At 43.6% G+C, this 18,024-nt stretch overlaps 1 protein-coding gene across 5 annotated transcripts in view; it reads right to left on the reverse strand.

Annotated features, from left to right (window-relative positions):
* The window catches only part of CDADC1 (cytidine and dCMP deaminase domain containing 1), a 77,833-nt gene that overhangs the window by 3,764 nt on the left and 56,045 nt on the right, over positions 1-18,024 (reverse strand). For 4 of the 5 annotated variants that reach the window (XM_008145599.3, XM_054719799.1, XM_054719801.1 and 1 more), the window contains one exon: positions 16,991-17,051. In XM_008145599.3, coding sequence (XP_008143821.3) covers positions 16,991-17,051 — 61 coding nt within the window. Of the gene's footprint in view, positions 1-955; positions 1,034-16,990; positions 17,052-18,024 lie in introns of those variants that run through there. The other variant, XM_054719798.1, reaches the window with a different exon arrangement.

Raw genomic sequence — 18,024 nt, forward strand, 5'->3', positions numbered from 1 at the left:
AACAGTGTAAGGCCAACAATTCATCAAACATTTTTTGGGGAAAATTTGTTACTTTTATTAGCTGGGAGAAACAAAATGCACCCCCTTCTCCTTTAAGGTGGTGAGGAACAGTCTGTGGAGCATGGAGAGTACGAGGGTCGGCAAACTCATTAGTCAACAGCCAAATATCAACAGTACAATTGAAATTTCTTTTGAGAGCCAAATTTTTTAAACAAACTTCTTTTAACGCCACTTCTTCAAATAGACTCGTCCAGGCCATGGTATTTTGTGAAGAGCCACACTCAAGAGCCAAAGAGCCACATGTGGCTCGCAAGCCGCAGTTTGCCGATTGCTTGGATGGGAGAAGAGGTTGGCTCCAACCTCTCCCGTCTTTTGATTTTAAGAGCTTAAGTGGTACGAGAAGTTGTGTGTTTAAAGTGTCCAATGTGATGAGTTTTGATTTAGTGTACATCCCAGAAACCATCACTGAAGTCAAGACGATGAACATATCCATCATCTCCAAGTTTCCTCCCGCACCACTGCTTCTCGTCTTTCCAGGGACCTGCTTGCCCTCCACGCCTGTGTTTTCTGCTCTGCTCTGTTTTCTTAGCCATAAGGACACCTGATTAGGAGGGTGCAGTCTTGCCTTCTGGAGGCAGATCGGGAAAGCCTACTCTCTCTCTTTAAAAAGAATATATATATAATACAGATGGAAGTTTTAATGCCTAATAATAAAATGTATATTCAAGAACACCACCCAAAAACTAGAAAAAAATGACTTCCTGTGTGCTCCCTGATCTAATCCCATTCCTCTTTCACCCCATTTGAAAGTATCTGCTATCCTGAAACCTTTGTTTCCCATTGCTTCTTAAAAATAATTTTACCACCCTAACCGGTTTGGCTCAGTGGAGAGAGCGTCGGCCTGCGGACTGAAGGGTCCCAGGTTCGATTCTGATCAAGGGCATGTACCTTGGTTGCGGGCACATCCCCAATAGGGGGTGTGCAGGAGGCAGCTGATCGATGTTTCTAACTCTCTATCCTTCTCCCTTCCTCTCTGTAAAAAAAATCAATAAAATAAATATTTTTAAAAAAAATAATGTTACCACATATACTAAACAATACAGTATTGGCTTCCTTTTTAAAATATTTATTTTAATCTTTATTGTTGAAGATATTACATAGGTCCTCCTTTTTTGGCTTTTTTTTTCTTTAAAAAATATGTTTTTATTGATTTCAGAAAGAAGAAGGGTGAGGGAGAGAGAGATAGAAACATCAATGATGAGAGAGAATAATTAATTGGCTGCCTCCTGCATGCCCCCAACTGGGGATTGAGCCTGCAACCCAGGCATGTGCCCTCCTGGTTCATGGGTAGACGCATGAGTCGACGCTCAACCACTGAGCAACACCGGCTGGGCTATTTGGCTTCCTTTTAAATATTATATAGGAAACTGTATCCTAATGTATTTTAGTCTTCTGCAACTTCATTTTTCATTCAACATTCTATTTCTAAGATCCATCCATGTTTAAGGGTGGTAGGTAGTTAGACAGACATGAGTAGAGCAAGGACAATGGGCCAGGAATAGAAGGTCACCAGAGTGGAAAAGCCTTGGGTGTTTAACAAGCAACAGTTGTAGGGTGGGACCTCGTTCCCAGGGTAACGTTTCCTCCCCTAGGAAATCGCTGGTCATGTGTTTTGGACCCCTGACCTTCCATATCGCTGGTCACGTGACTTAAACCCTCTGACCTTTCCTCCCTACAGATAACATCTAGGCCTCAGTTGTGTTTCAGCTCCAGTCCTAGAAAAGCAGCAAAACCAAACAAGTGACCCACAGCTGACCTCAGCCCCATGACTAATGATGCTCTGGTGCCGACCAATCAGCAGAAACCACAGCCCTGAAAGGATTCACCTGGAAAGCTGATGAATATTCTATTAAGATCCTCCCCAGGGACCTCCCCTAAAATCCCACCCTTAGAAGCTTTTCGGACCAAGGACCCAGTGTGCCCTTCCACCCCGAGCACCTGCCTGCCTTCCCCTGCCCTTCTCCATCCTGCAGGCTCTTTCTCCTTTCTCCCTCTCCTACGCTGCAAGGGTCCTTCTTTTGCTTCTGTAACTTGTTTCCTGAACCCATTTCTTGCACGGTCCATTTCTTCTACCTCTGTGATTTTCCTCAATAAACGTTCTCTTTAGTTTGAGGTTTGGCTCTGCATTTTTTCTAGTCAGAACTCAAGTACCACCGGTCTAACACCTGGTGCCATTCTCACCGCCGCCAACCTAAGAATATAGATGCAGTTTATTTACTTTCACTGCTGCATATTCACTATGGGAATCCTATATAATAAAAGGTAAATATACCACTGACCCTGAGTGTGGAACGACCAGAACGACCCCTCGACCGATCACTGTGAGGCGCACTGACCACCTCTCGGTCCCTTCCCCCAGCCGGCAGGATCCCATGGCCCGATGACCAACGGGGAACTGGGGTGGGTGGCGGGGGATGCGGGCAGTGCCAGGCCAAGGCCCTCGCCCCACCGGTCGCCCCACACACAGAGGATGGCCAGTGGGGGCGGGGGAGGGGGGGCGGGGCTGGCGAGCGGGCAGGAACGGCCGACCTCTTAGTCTCTCCCCCCAGCCAGCAGGCTCCAATCACCCAATGGTGAACAGAGAACCAGGGGTGGGTGGTGGTGGGGGGCGGGGCCAGCTGCCAGCAGCCAAGAAAGATGGCCCTGATCATAGGCTAGGCCTGCTGGCTCCCAACCACTCACCTGCCTGCCTGCCTGATTTCCCCTAACCTCTTCTGCCTGCCAGCCTGATCACCTCCTAACCACTCCCCTGCCAGCCTGATTGACACCTGTGCTGACCTGGTCACCCCTAACTGCCCTCCCCTGCAGGCCTAGTCGCCCCTAACTGTCCTCCCCTGCAGGCCTGGTCACTCCCCTGCAGGCCTGGTCACCCCCAACTGCCCTCCCCTGCAGGCCTGGTTGCCCCCAACTGCCCTCCCCTGCAGGCCTAACTGCCCTCCCCTGCAGGCCTAGTATACAATAATATTTTATCTAATCTCTAGAGCTAAACATTTGTGTTAAGTACAGTTTTTGCTTTTAAGAACAATGTTGCAATAAATTACTTATCTCTTACTTTTATACAATATGCAAGAGTTTTTGTAGGGCACATACTTAGAAGTCAAACTGCTGAGTCATGGAGTATATGCATGTTAAATTGTTTTCCCAGGTGGTTGTATACATTTTCAGTCCAACCAGCAACATATAAAAATTCCTAGCTGCCGGGCCTGGGGCTGTGGATGCCAGGACCGTGGGCGCAGCTTCATTTCTCTCTGGTCATGCCGTGCTTGGTGGGCCCTTTAGAGGTGGCCCCTGTGGCAGCTTGGGTGGGCCTTCCCACTGGGGGCCTACGGCGAGGAGCTGGCCCCCTTCCCAGACCACCTCCCGGAGCAGCGCCAGTAGGGGTGTGGTGCAGTAGACACGCTTCAGGGAGAAGGCCCCGTAAAGAGAAACACAGCTAGAGCAACAGGAGGAGGATTACCCAGCAAGAAGAAAACGCTACCGGAAGCAGGGTTCTGTACGGGTCCTAATGGCAGGACTCTTGTGCACATCAGAATACAGAGGGTCGAGGAGTAAATCCACGCACTAGTGGGCTTTCTGCACCTGGCATGCTCAATGCTATTTGTGGGAAACGCAGTGTGAAGTTGCCAGAAGGAGGCGTTAGGAGATTGAAGACGGGATAATTGATGAAGATGAGGAAGTTGAAGCTGACAGAAATATAATGTGTCCAAAAAAACCCTGTGTATACACTTCAACAGCTGATAACCCACTTAAGTTAAACTGCTTTTCAGGTTTAACTGATTTGAAATAATGGATGAAGCCAGACTAAGCTTTGAACAAAGAAAATATATTCTAACATGCCACTAGACTTTTTTATGGGGACACAAAATATAAAGTTTACAGTACAAAACTGGCAACAGTCAACAAATTGAGTGTGCACAAATACTGAATGAAATACTTCTTTTTAAAAATATCTTTTTTGTTGAGAGTATTACAGATGCCCTCCTTCCCCCCAACCCCCGCCCCCACCCCCATTGCTTCCCTCCACCCGGTTCACACTCCGCCCCTGGCCTTTACCAACCTATTGTCTGTGTCCATAGGTAATGCATATCCGATATAGTAAAAGCCTAATATGCAAATCGACCGACTGGCAGAATGACCAGTGGAACAACCAGTCACTATGATATGCACTGACCACCAGGGGGCAGAGCTCAACGCAGGAGCTGCCCCCAGCCAGCAGGCCCCAGGCCAGCCAAGACGGGTGCCAGCGGGGGCCCTCCGATTGCCCTGCCGGTTGCTCTGCAGAGGGAGGCAACCAGCAGTGGCGGTGGGGGGTGGGGCCGGTGAGCAGGCTGCACCAGGCCGCCCAAGGCGGGTGCCAGCGGGAGCCCCCCAATCACACCTCTGGTCACCCCACAGACAGGCCCTGATTGCTGGCCAGGCCTAGGGACCCTATTCGTGCACAAATTTCGTGCACTGGGCCTCTAGTGTGCATATAAGATCTTTGGCTAATCTCTTCCCACCCTCCCATACCTCCTCCCTCTGAGATTCATCAGTCTGTTCCATGTTTCCATGCCTCTGGTTCTATATTATTCATCAGTTTATTTTTTTCATTAGAATCCTCGTTCGTTTATTTTGATTTTTCAATTCAGTTGTTGATAGATTTGTATTTATTGCCATTTTTATTGTTCATTTTTTTTCTTCTTCTCCTTCTCCTTCTTCTTCTCTTTCCTCCTCCTCCTCCTCTTCCTCTTCCTCTTCCCCTTCTCCTTCTTCTTCTTTCTTTTCTTAAAGAATACCCTTAAAAAAAAAAAAAAAAGAATACCCTTCAACATTTCATGTAATACTGGTTTGGTGGTGGTGAACTCCTTTAGCTTTTTCTTGTGGTTTGGACCCTTTTATTTAATCTTTAATTCTAAATGATAGCTGTGCTGGGTAGAGTAATCTTGGCTATAGGTCCTTGCTATTCATCACTTTAAGTATTTGCCACTCCCTTCTGGCCTGCAAAGTTTCTGTTGAGAAATCAGCTGACAATCATATGGCTGCTCCCTTGTAGGTAACTAATTACTTTCCTCTTGCTGCTGTTAAGATTCTCTCTTTGTCTTTAACCATTGGTATTTTAATTATGATGTGTCTTGGTCTAGGCCTCTTTGAATTCCTCTTGTTTAGGACTCTGTGCTTGTAAGTCTATTTCTTTCACCAGGTAGAGAAAGTTTTCTGTCATTATTTCTTCAAATAGGTTTTCAATCTCTTGCTCTCTCTCTTCTCCTTGCACCCCATAATGTGAATGTTGGTATGCTTGAAGTTGTCCCAGAGGCTCCTTACACTATCTTCATATTTTTTTAATTCTTTTTTCTTTTTGCTGTTTTGATTGGGTGTTTTGTGCTTCCTCATATTCCAAATCATTGATATGATTCTTAGAATCCTCTACTCTACTGTTGAATCCCTGTCTATTATCTCAGTTAGTGTATGCTTAATTTCTGACTGGTCCTTTTTCATGTCTTTGACATTCTCACTAAGATCTTTGAAAGTCTCACTAAGATTCTTGAAAGTCTCATTAAGTCCCGTGAAGCTCTCATTAAGATCCTTGAGCAACCTTACAGCCATTGTTTTGAACTCTGTATCCAGTAGTTTCCTTGCTTCCATTCTTCCATTTGTAACATGTTTCTTTGTCTTAGGTAGAGTTGCTATGTCTCCTGGAATTTGTAGAGTGGCCTTGTGCAGTAGGTGTCCTGTAGGGCCCAGTGGGTCAGCCTTCCTGAGTCACCTGAGCTGGGCACTCTAGGTGTGGCCCTGTGTAGGCTGTGTGCACAGTCTTGAAATTGATCCTTGATTACTGTTGGCATCACTGGGAGGAACTGACCTCCAGGCCAATTGTGATAACAGTAGAAGACGTGCTGTGCAGGAGACACCCCTATGGAGCAGAACTTGCTTCAGTGGGGCTTTGGTGCTCCCTGAGTCTGCCCCTTGAGTGTGTCACTTGTGGATGCGTAGAGATGTACTCTGGTATGGTCTGAAGCTGTCCACCAGGTACACTGGCTCTGGGGCCTCCTGGGAGGTGCAAAGTCAAGCCACTCTGGCACGAGCTACAGAGAGATTTATAGATGGCTGCTACTTGTATTGGGCTAGGAAGTGCCCCGGTTAGGCCATGCTATGAAGCAAGGCACGCTGGTGCTAGTGCCCAGTCTTGGGCCTCTTATTGATAGGTTTGGGGTACGATGATGTCAGCTGCTATTTGTTTGAAAGATTTTAGGAAAGTCTGAAGCCTGAGCCAGGACAGGCCATTATATGGAAAAGCTGTTGCAAACATCTTGGTGGGGCTACAAATTGGATGGGGTGGGGGTTTCAGGGAATCACCAGGGCAGAGCAAACAGTGTGGGCCAGGCTAATAGAAACTCAAATATGGCTGCTAGTCAGCTATACGATGGAGGACATCCCAGCATAAGAACAATGACCCCTGCAAGAATCCCAGTCTGGGAGAAAGCCATCCCCGAGTTCCTGCCCCGATGCCAGACAGTCCAGTGCCTCCCAATATGTCCCTTGGATGCTCCAGAGCCACCACCCGGTGCTAGAGCTCAGAGGAAGTGGGACCATGTAACTTTGTGGGTTTTTTTAAAATTTCTTTATTGATTAAAGTATTACATATGTGTGCTTATCCACCCATTGCCCCTACAACCCCCCCCACTCATGCCCTCATCCCCCTGTTGTCTGTGTCCATTGGTTAGGCTTATATGCATGCATACAAGTCCGTTGCAAGTGGTAAGAATTCCTTCTTTTTTATCGCAGCAAGTATTCCATTGTGTAGATGTACTAGTTTTTTAATCCACTCATCTGCTGATGGGCACTTAGGCTGTTTCCAAATCTTAGCTATGGTGAATTGTGCTGCTATGAACATAGGGGTGCATATATCCTTTCTGATTGGTGTTTCGAGTTTCTTGGGATATATTCCTAGAGGTGGGATCACTGGGTCAAATGGGAGTTCCATTTTTAGTTTTTTGAGGAAACTCCATACTGTTCTCCACAGTGGCTGCACCAGTCTGCATTCCCACCAGCAGTGCACAAGGGTTCCTTTTTCTCCGCATCCTCACCAGCACTTGTCATTTGTTGATTTGATGATGATAGCCATTCTGACAGGTGTGAGATGGTACCACATTGTCATTTTGATTTGCATCTCTTGGATGATTAGTGACTTTGAGCATGTTTTCCTATGTCTCTTGGCCCTCCTTATGTCCTCTTTTGAAAAGTATCTATTTAGGTACATTGCCCATTTTTTTATTGGATTGTTTATCTTCCTTTTGTTAAATTGTATGAGTTCCCTGTAAATGTTGCAGATTAAACCCTTATCAGTGATGACATTGGCAAATATCTTCTCCCATACAGTGAGCTTTCTTGTTGTTTTGTGGATGGTTTCTTTTACTGTGCAAAAGCTTTTTATTTTGATGTAGTCCCATTTGTTTATTTTCTCTTTAGTTTCCATTGCCCTAGGAGCAGTATTGGTGAAGAAATTGCTTCGGCATATGTGTGAGATTTTGCTGCCTGTGGATTGCTCTAGTATTTTTATGGTTTCCTGTCTTCTGTTTAAGTCCTGTATCCCTTTTGAGTTTATTTTTGTGTATGGTGTACGTTGGTGGTCTAGTTTCATTTTTTTGCATGTATGTCCAATTATCCCAACACCATTTATTGAAGAGACTGTCTTGACTCCATTGTATGTTTTGCCTCTTTTGTCAAATATTGAGCATAGTGGTTTGGGTCAATTTCTGGATTCTCTATTCTGTTCCATTGATCTATATGTCTGTTCTTGTGCCAGTACCAGGCAGTTTTGAGAACAATGGCTTTGTAATACAGCTTGATATCTGGTATTGAGATCCCACCTACTTTATTCTTCTTTCTCAGGATTGCTGCAGCTGTTCGGGGTCTTTTTTTATTCCAGATGAATTTTTGGAAAGTTCATTCTAGATCATGCATGTATGATCTCTGTTTAATCCCTTCCACCACTGCCCTCCCCCCTTCCCTCTGAGAGTCGTCAGTCTGTTCCATGTATCCATGCCTCTGGTTCTATTTTATTCATCAGTTTATTTTGTTCATTACATTTATTGTTCATTTATTTTTATTTTTAGGTTGAATTGTTGATAGATATGTATTTATTGCCATTTCATTGTTCACATTTTTTATCTATTTCCTTTTCTCCTCCTCCTTCTCTTCCTCCTTCTTCTTCTTAAAGAATACCCTTCAACTGCTCTGATTGGGTACTTTTTGCTTCTTCATACTCCAAACTGTTGATTTGATTCTCGGAATCCTCAACTCTGCTGTTGAATCCCTGTAAATTATTCTTTAATTCAGTTAGTGTGTGCTTAATTTCTGACTGGCCCTTTTTCATGTCTGACATTCTCACTAAGATCCTTGACAGTCTCACTAAGTGCTTTGAGACTCTCATTAGATCCCTTGAAGTTCTCTTTAAGCAACCTTGTAACCATTGTTTTGAACTCTGTACACAGTAGTTTGCTTGCTTCCGTTTCTTTCATTTGTGACATGTTTCTTTGTCTCTGCATTTTGGTTGCTTCCCTGTGTTTGTTTCTATGTATTAGGTAGAGCTGCTGTGTCACCTGGAATTGGTAGAGTAGCTTTGTGTAGTAGGTGTCCTGTAGGGCCCAGTGGCTCAGCCTCCCTAGTCACCTGAGCTGAGCACTCTAGGTGTGCCCCTGTGTGGGTTGTGTGCACAGTCTTGTTGTAGTTGCTGTTGGCATCACTGGGAGGAATTGACCTCCAGGCCAATTGGCTGCGAGGACCAGCTATGTCTACAAGGGAAGAGCTGCTGTGCAGCGGATACTCCTATGGAGCAGGACTTGCTTCAGTGGGGCTTTAGTGTGCATTGAGTCTGCCCCTTTAGCGTGTCACTTGTGGATGTGTAGAGTTGTAATCTGTTATGGTCTGAAGCTGTCTGGGGCCTCCCAGGATGTGCAAAATCAGCCACTACCTGGGGCCACCCGGCAGGAGCTACAGAGAGATCTGTAAATGGCTGCTACTTGAATTGGGCTAGGAAGTGCCTGGGTGAGGCCAAGCTGTGAAGCAAGGCAGGCTGGTGCTAGTGCCAGGTCTTGGGCCTCTTACTGATAGGTACGGGGCACACTGATGCCAGCTGCTGCTTTTCTCTCTTATTAAGAAATGCCATTGAAAATACTGGGCAATTTACCACCAGTTCATTTAAAAGAACAAGATACCACTGTACACCTATTTGAATGGCCAAAATCTAGAACACTGACAACACCAAATGCTGGAGAGGATGTGGAACAATAGGAAGTCATATTCATTACTGGTGGGAGTGCAAAATGGTACAGCCTCTTTGGAAGACAGTTTGGCAGTTTATTAAAAAACTAAACATACTCTTTACCATATGATCCAGCAGTCATGCTCTTTGGTATTTATTCAAAACTAGTGTTCCCGTTGCAGGAAAAATCCTGCAATAGGGTTTCCTGCTGCACTCTACCCCGCCCTGCCTGCTCTCCTCCCTTGTCCCCCGCCCCGCGTTCTCCACCAGCCCCCCTGCTTTTCTAACTTCTCCGCCAAACCGCTCTCCTTCCTTCTCCCCTGGCCCTGCCTCTGCTCCTCCCTTCTCCCCTGGCCCGCCTTCTCTGCCAGCCCGCCTGCTTTTCCCTTCTCCCCCGGCCCCGCCTCTGCTCCTCCCTTCTCCCTTGGCCCCGCCTCCGCTCCTCCCTTCTCCCCGGCCCCGCCTCCGCTCCTCCCTTCTCCCCCGGCCCCGCCTCCGCTCCTCCCTTCTCCCCCGGCCCCGCCTCCGCTCCTCCCTTCTCCTCCCTTCTCCCCTGGCCCCGCCTCCGCTCCTCCTTTCTCCCCTGGCCCTGCCTGCTCAACTTCCTTCTCCCCCGGCCCCGCCTCCGCTCCTCCCTTCTCCTCCCCCCAGCTTGCTTGCTTCTCTGCAGCTTTGCTCCCTTCTGCAGCTCTTGGCTTCTTTCTACGCTGTCTTGATATACAAATTAGCCGCCATCTTTGTTGGGGTAATTTGCATATTCGTCCTGATTGGCTGGTGGGCGTGGCTTGGCTGGCGGGCGTGGCTTGGTGTAGCAAAGGTGCGGTCAATTTGCATATTTGTCTATTATTAGATAGGATAAGTGAAAACATGTCCACACAAAAAATGTACACAGATGCTTATAGCAGCTTCATTCATAATTGCAATTATTTGAAAGTAATCAAGATGCCATTCAGTATGTGAATAGATACTAGGTGTACTGGTTAATAATGGTGGATTTTGTAATCAAAGAAAAGACGATAATTTCAAGAGAAACATCAAAAGTGCTTTATTCAAAGTAATGTCTATCGCTAGCTACACATTTCTCCCATCTTTCAGGTAATTTGTGGATACCGTCCAAATAGAACTTTTCTTGTTTTGAGGCAAACCATTCAGATACCCAATCTTCCACTTCTTCATATGATTTGAAGTGCTGCTCAGGAAGTGCATGTGCCATCGATCGGAACAAGTAGTAATCTGAAGGAGCAAGGTCTGGTGAATACAGCGGGTGGGTTAATACTTCCCAGGCAAGATCTTTTAACGTGTCTTTAACTGGTTTTGAAGTGTGTGATGGTGCATCATCATGAAGCAAAATTACTTTGCCGTGTCTGGTCATTTCATGATCAAAGCCTGGTTCAAATTGATTATTTGTTGCCTGTAGCAATCAGTATTAATGGTTTCACCTGGTTTTAGAAGCTCATAATACACCACACCTTCCTGATCCCACCAAATGCAGAGCACTGTCTTCTTTCTGAAGTGATTTGACATTGCAGTCGATGTTGATGGTTGACCTGGATCAACCCATGATTTTGTGCATTTGGAATTCTCAAAATAAATCCACTTTTCATTGCCAGTCACAATTGGATGCAAAAAAAACTTTCTTTCATGCCGTTGAAGCAACATTTTACTGACAACTTTTCGGTTTTCCATTTGTCTTTTGTTCCATTGATGTGGCACCCATTTTCCTTTAAAATCTTTTCCATTGCTTGCAAACGATCGGAAATTGTTTGCTGAGCAACGTTTAATCTTTCTGCAAGTTGTTTTTGAGTTTGACACACATCTTCATCCAATAATACTTGTAATTGTTGGTCTTCAAACTTTTTCAGTTGACCTGTTCGTTCTTTGTCTTTCACATAGAAATTATCAATTTTAAAGTGTTTAAACCAGCGTTCACAAGTATCTTGAGATGGAGCATGTTCACCATAAGCTTCCCAAAGTATATGATAACTTTTTCTTCAAAATAAAGTAATGAATTAAAACTTACCACAAATGCTCCTTTTTTTGGCATGAAATTCGACATTTTTAAGCATAAAAATATCTATGATGTTAATATGACATGAAGTTTTGAAGCTTGCTGTCAATACAACAAAATAGCATACATATTAAATTGCATATATATCAACATATGTGTAACTTCATCTATTGAAAAAAATTCACATTATTAACTGGTACACCTAGTAAATAAGCTATGTACATCAGACAATGTAATCGTATTCAGCACTAAAAAGAAATGAGCTCTAAAGCCATGAAAGGACATGGAAGAACCTTACATGCATATTACTAAGAAAGTAACCATTCTGAAAAGATTGATTCCAACTATATGACATTATGGAAAAGGCAAAACTATGACTAAAAAAAAATAAAAAAAGTGGTTGCCAAGGGTTGAAGAGAGGGTGCGGGAAAAATAAGTAGAACACAGAAGATTTTTTAGGGCACTGAAAACACCATAATGATACATACTAATACATGTCATTATATATTTATCTAAACCCATAAAATGTACATCATGAGTGAATTTATCATGTAAACACAGACTGTGAGTGATTATGATATGTCAAAGTTGGTTCATCAATTGCAACAAATCTGCCACTCTGGGAAAGATCTGGATAATGGGGAAGCCATTCATGTGTAAGGGTAAGTGGTATATGGGACTCTCTGTATCTTCCCCTGAATTTTTCTGTGAACCCTTGATTTAAAAATTACCTTTTCCACTTAAGTTTTTAATATTTTTGTAACTGATATTTATATCATGTAAAGCAAGAACCAAATATTGTTTTTTCTACATGGATTACCATTTTTTCAGCACTATAAATTGAATAGTTGATTCTTAGCCTGTGATGTGCATTGCCATCTCTGTCAGGGATGCTAAATGTTCCACCACTCATGGATCAGTACCCCATTAAGACTGTTCCACTCAAAAAACCAACAGCATCCATTAATAAACAATGCTTTAACTCAGCCGCTGAGTTTTTCTTAACAAGTATATTTTTTATTTTTCTAAATTCTATCTGATTCTTTTCAAATCTGCCTGGCTATTTTTCATAATTGCTTGTTCTGTGCTTTTTTTAATAGCATATTTTACTTCCTAAACATTTTATAGCCTCTATTTCATAACTCCAAAACATGAAATCCTTGGGAGTCTATGCTGTTTGTTATTTCTGTTCACTCTTACTCATGGTGGCATATTTCCCACTATGTTTGGTTATTTTTAAATTATGAGCTCATATGTTATTATTACTAGTGGCCTGGTGCACGGATTCGTGCACATTGAAAGGAAATTAATTAGAAGAAATATTTTAATATCACTATTTGCCCTTTCTCTATAATAGAAGTGTCAACCAAATTCACTATCGACAATGACAGATAGAAACACGCGTGTGCGATTGGCACCAGTGAGAGCTTTAAATGTACTGTACATGCGCTAGTCAACTTAGCCTTTTATAGATATGGAACAAACTTGCTTAATTAGACCTGCTTTCTGATGTAGCTAAACTTTTTCCAGCCCAGTGAAGCACCCCAACTTCTCTTTCAGGTAATTGTCAGCAACACAGCAGTAAATATCAACACAAAGCAGATTATCATTGTAGATCACGCAGGGAGAACAAAGGGTAAAATATTGAACTGCAGCAGTGTTTGACTGTATTCTGTGCAGTGAGAAAACCTGAAGTCATTTTCAAGGTCCATCATTTCTTGCTTCTTTTCAGTTGGGTCAAGTTTCTAAGCTTTCTAAATCTCCGTTTTCCGGCTAATGAAAAGAAAAAAATAGGATTCTACCGAGTCTCCTATCTACCTACTCCAGGACTTCTGTGAGGATCAAATGAGATGGGGCACGGGAAAAAGCTTCACAGACCTTTGGTTACAGTGTGAAATGTTTCCACCTGTGTTCCTGGGCTGTAGAAACTCCACGGAGGCTAGTCACTAGGGAGAGGAAGCGGGGCACTTGGCACATTAGCCTTTTATATGTATAAATATCCTGTGGGCCCAAGTTGGGATCACTTTCCTTCTGAGAAAATTTGCATTTGCTTCTCCCAGAAGCTGTACCTGAGTGGGAGCATTTTAGCTTCCGTGGAGGACCCCAAGCTCAATGTGGGAGTCTCAGGCTTAGTTCTCCACTTTGCAGCAGGCCACAGACTTACTTATTCTCAAGATCCCAACTTATATGGACATTTGTCCCCAAGGTAACCTGGCTTCGTGTTTACTGACTGTGGTATTTAATTCTATCAAACTGTTCCTCTTATTTCTATTTTTCCCCAAGGAAACAGGAGTACTTGGATATTTCCCTTATTTTCTTCAATGCCCTATGATTTCTTAAAAAGAATGTTATGGGTTATTTGAGTTCCAGTTATGCAGAGTGGAAGTAATTACTCACAATACCTGCCTCCCTTCTCTTTTGTCCCTGCTGCTGGAACTGAGAGGGTATAAATTAGCAAGTCTCCTCAGAGCTGGACAGACTCTCCCTGCGTACCTTTTCAAGGTCTAGACTTGATTGGGAGGGTAAGTAGGAGAGGTAAGGAAGGACAAATACCATAAAGCCTGATTTGGCCAAAGGCCAAGCCTCAGTCTTGCAATAAAACTGGTGTTTTAATTTTCATCTGTTTGAGTCCTGTTTCTCAGCTGATTCCAAAATTAGAAAGTAATCTATTTATATGAAATGGTCAGATTTTTTATGATTTCATAAAAACAAAGTAGATTAGTGGTTGTCTGGGGATAGGGCGAGTGGAAATGGGAGTGAATACAAATGGAAAGGTTTCTTTTTGAGATGATGAAAATGTTCTGAAATTAGGTTGTGGTGAGGTTGCACAACTGTGAATACACTAAAAACCATTGAATTCTATACTTTTAAAGGGAAAATTTATGGTGTATGAATTATATCTCAATAAAGCTGTTATAACATTGAGAAAGACAGGGATATTATTTGTTTATTTTTATTTACTAGAGGCCCGATGCACGAAATTCATGCATGGGGGGGGTGTGTGTCCCTCAGCCCAGCCTGCACCGTCTCCAATCTGCGACCCCTTGAGGGATGCCCAACTGCCCGTTTAGGGATGCCCAACTGCCCGTTTAGGCCCGATCCCACCAGGATCGGGCCTAAACGGGCATTCGGAAATCCCTCTCACAATCCAGGACTGCTGGCTCCCAACCACGTGCCTGCCTGCCTGCCTGACTGCCCCTAACCACTTCTGCCTGCCAGCCTGATCACCCCTAACCATTCCCCTGCCAGCCCGATTGCCCCTAACTGCCCTCCCCTGACAGCCTGGTCACCCCTAACTGCCCTCCCTTGGTCACCCCTAACTGCCCTCCCCTGCAGGCCTGGTCCCCCTAAACTGCCCTCCCCTGCAGGCCTGGTCACCCCTAACTGCCCTCCCCTGCAGGCCTGGGTTCCCCACAACTGCCCTCCCCTGATGGCCTGGTCCCTCCCAACTGCCCTCCCCTGCAGGCCTGGTCACCCCTAACTGCCCTCCTCTGCTGGCGCGGTCACCCCTAACTGCCCTCCCTTGCTGGCCTGATTGCCCACAACTGCCCTCCCCTGCTGGCCTGATTGCCCACAACTGCCCTCCCCTGCTGGCCATCTTGTGGCGGCCATCCTGTGTCCACATGGGGGTGGCCATCTTGTGTGTTGGAGTGACGGTCAATTTGCATATTACCCATTTATTAGATAGTATTATTATTGTTGTTAATCCTTACCCGAGGATATTCTCCCCATTGGTTTTTAGAAGGGGAGAGACGGAGAGAGGGAAACATCGATGTGAAAGAGACACATTGATTGGTTGCCTCCCGCAAGTGCCTGGACCAGGGGCGGGGATGGAGCCTGCAACCGAGGTACATGGTACGAATTGAACTGGGGACCCTTCGTTCTACGGGTCAATGCTCTATAAACTGAGCCAAACTGGCTAGGGCGACAGGGATATTATTTATTGATATAAAACACTTCTTCAAAAATGAATACAAAACATGAACTTAACAGTTCAATGAACTGTCACAAAGCAAACATACATTTAACCATCATCCAGTCAATAAATAAAACACTGCCAGCAGAGCAGATGCCTTTCTCTTATTTTCTCCTAATCACAAACCCCTCCCTCCAATCTTGGGACTTCTAACCACAGCACATCTTCCTTTTCCTTAATGATCTAGGAACAATAAATCCTGGATACAAGTCCTTTGTTGATTATAAGTGATAAATATCTTCTCTTATTCCATGGCTTGCCTTTGTCCTCTTTTAATGGTATCTTTTTTTAAATATATTTTATTGATTTTTTACAGAGAGGAAGAGAGAGGGATAGAGAGTTAGAAACATCGATGAGAGAGAAACATCGATCAGCTGCCTCTTGCACACCCCCTACTGGGGATGTGCCCGCAACCAAGGTACATGCCCTTGACCGGAATTGAACCTGGGACCCTTGAGTCCGAAGGCCGATGCTCTATCCACTGAGCCAAACCGGTTTCGGCTTAATGGTATCTTTTGATGAACATATATTCTTAATTTTAACATAGATAAATTAATTCATCTTTTTACGATTAGGGCTTTTTGAGTCCTTTCTCTAATAACAGGGAATTATTAACTGATCCCCTCAAACACTGTTACTGAATATACATTCTTTAATCAGATCCACATACATGATGGGTGGGACAAAAGTAGGTTTTTAGTTGTTCATATGGAAAACAATACAATAATTAATAAATAATAATATAAGAATAAACTGTTTCATGTACTCACAACTATAAACCTACTTTTGTCCCACTCTGGGTATATCTTTCTTTTCCTTTCACTTATTTTTCCTGATAAATTTTTAAAAAGAAAGCTGAAGCATAAATATGTATTTTTTCCAGATTACTACTTGAATAAAATAAAGTTAATTCAGAACAAAGAATATTTACATAAAATTATTTTCATAAAGATATTTATATTTCCTGATTTTTCAGGATAATCAAATCATTGTTATTATCAAGAAAACTTTACTTTATAAACTTCCACTTACCTAGAATACAAACAATCAAAAAGCTAGCATAGCTAGTATTTAAAAATAATATTGTACACCAACAACTAATGTTCAAAATTAATGTGCCTAAGGAATTGCAAATCTCCCAAAGATTCTATTACTTTCAAAATATCTGTGTCAGTATGCAAATAATAAAGCTTTGAAGACTAGTAATTCATTTATGGTAGCTGTGCTGACTGATAGTTAATTAGAATATGCAAATACCCAGAACATTTCTAGCCTCTGACAAATCTGAGCAAATGTGGCTTTACTCTAATAAGAATGCACATATCCTCATAATTTGGCCCTAGAACCAGCTGTATTACTTATATGTAGTTTTCCTGTCAAACTATCCAAAAAGCTCTTGGTTTGGTATGGAAGAACACTGTTGTTTACTATTTCACATAAATTTAATTTATGAAATCAATTTGTATATGATTATTTATATTAAACTGCAGATTATGCAGGACTAATTACTAGCCAGTACTTTCCATCACACCTGTATATGGTAAACAAATGCTTGTGAGCAAACTGAGTGGCAAAAATCAAAATGGAAAAAGAGTATGCTTTGTCTAAGACTACAGTAATTTCCAACAATTTCATTAAAATTCACAATATATTATTTCTTCTCAGCAAGAAGGTTAACCTCAAAAAAGGACTTGTAAATACTTACTCTCTCTGCTTTCAGGCTCATTTTGTTCAAGAACAATAGTTCCTGCTGGATTCAGTTGCCACTGCAAAAGAGCACAAACATTTTATTTATACATTTAAGAAGGATTTAATAAATAGTATTTCAGCACCCTACTCTCAAATATCAAAACAATTTCAAACATAAGAAAAAAGAGTTAGCATGTCTATAACCAACCAAGCCCTAATGACCCTGAAGGACCTGAGTCCCTGAATGATGTGACTTCTGGGATCAAAATCAATATTCTTAAAGAAGAAATGAACTTTAAAGAGTCTTTACTTTCATTTTATAGGTAAGAAAGTGGAACACCAGAAAAGTGTAGTGACTTGCTCAGGGTTACACACTAACTAAAGGCAGTAATAGAATTAGAATCTGGGTCTGCCAATACTATAGAATTTCCACCACCTCATACTCTATCTTCAGGTCCTTCTGATCTTATAATAGCTAGAGAAGGCCCAGATATTAAAGAATGAAAATGTGGCCAAGATTATCTTGCCTTTTGATATAATTATCTATTTATATAAAAGCCCAGCGACTGAAACGGCAGAAAGACCAGAACCGGTGGCTACGCACTGCAGCAGCCAACCAGCCTGATTCGGGCCCTAATTGGCCCCCAACACCCCGATCGGGGGTGGGGCAGGCCATCCAACTGTCCACGGCTCCTGTCCCCCACCAGCCTGGCCCAATGGGCCCCCATCAGGGCGAGCTGGCTGGACCCCACCTGTGCACGAATTCATGCACCAGGCCTCTAGTATCATATAATATATGATACTAGAGGCCTGGTGTACAGATTGGTGCACCAGTGGGGTCCCTTGGCCTGGCCTGTAGAGATCAGGCTGAAACTGGCAGTCCGACATCCCCCGAGGGGTCCCGGATTGCAAGATGGTGCATGCCAGGCCGAGGGACCCCACCGGTGCACGAATCCGTGCACGAGGCCTCTAGTATGCACATAAGATCTTTGGTTAATCTCTTCCCGCCCTCCTCCCTCCCCCCTTTCCTCTGAAATTCATCAGTCTGTT

Source organism: Eptesicus fuscus, chromosome 8, assembly GCF_027574615.1.
Source record: "Eptesicus fuscus isolate TK198812 chromosome 8, DD_ASM_mEF_20220401, whole genome shotgun sequence".
Taxonomy (NCBI): Eukaryota; Metazoa; Chordata; class Mammalia; order Chiroptera; family Vespertilionidae; genus Eptesicus; species Eptesicus fuscus.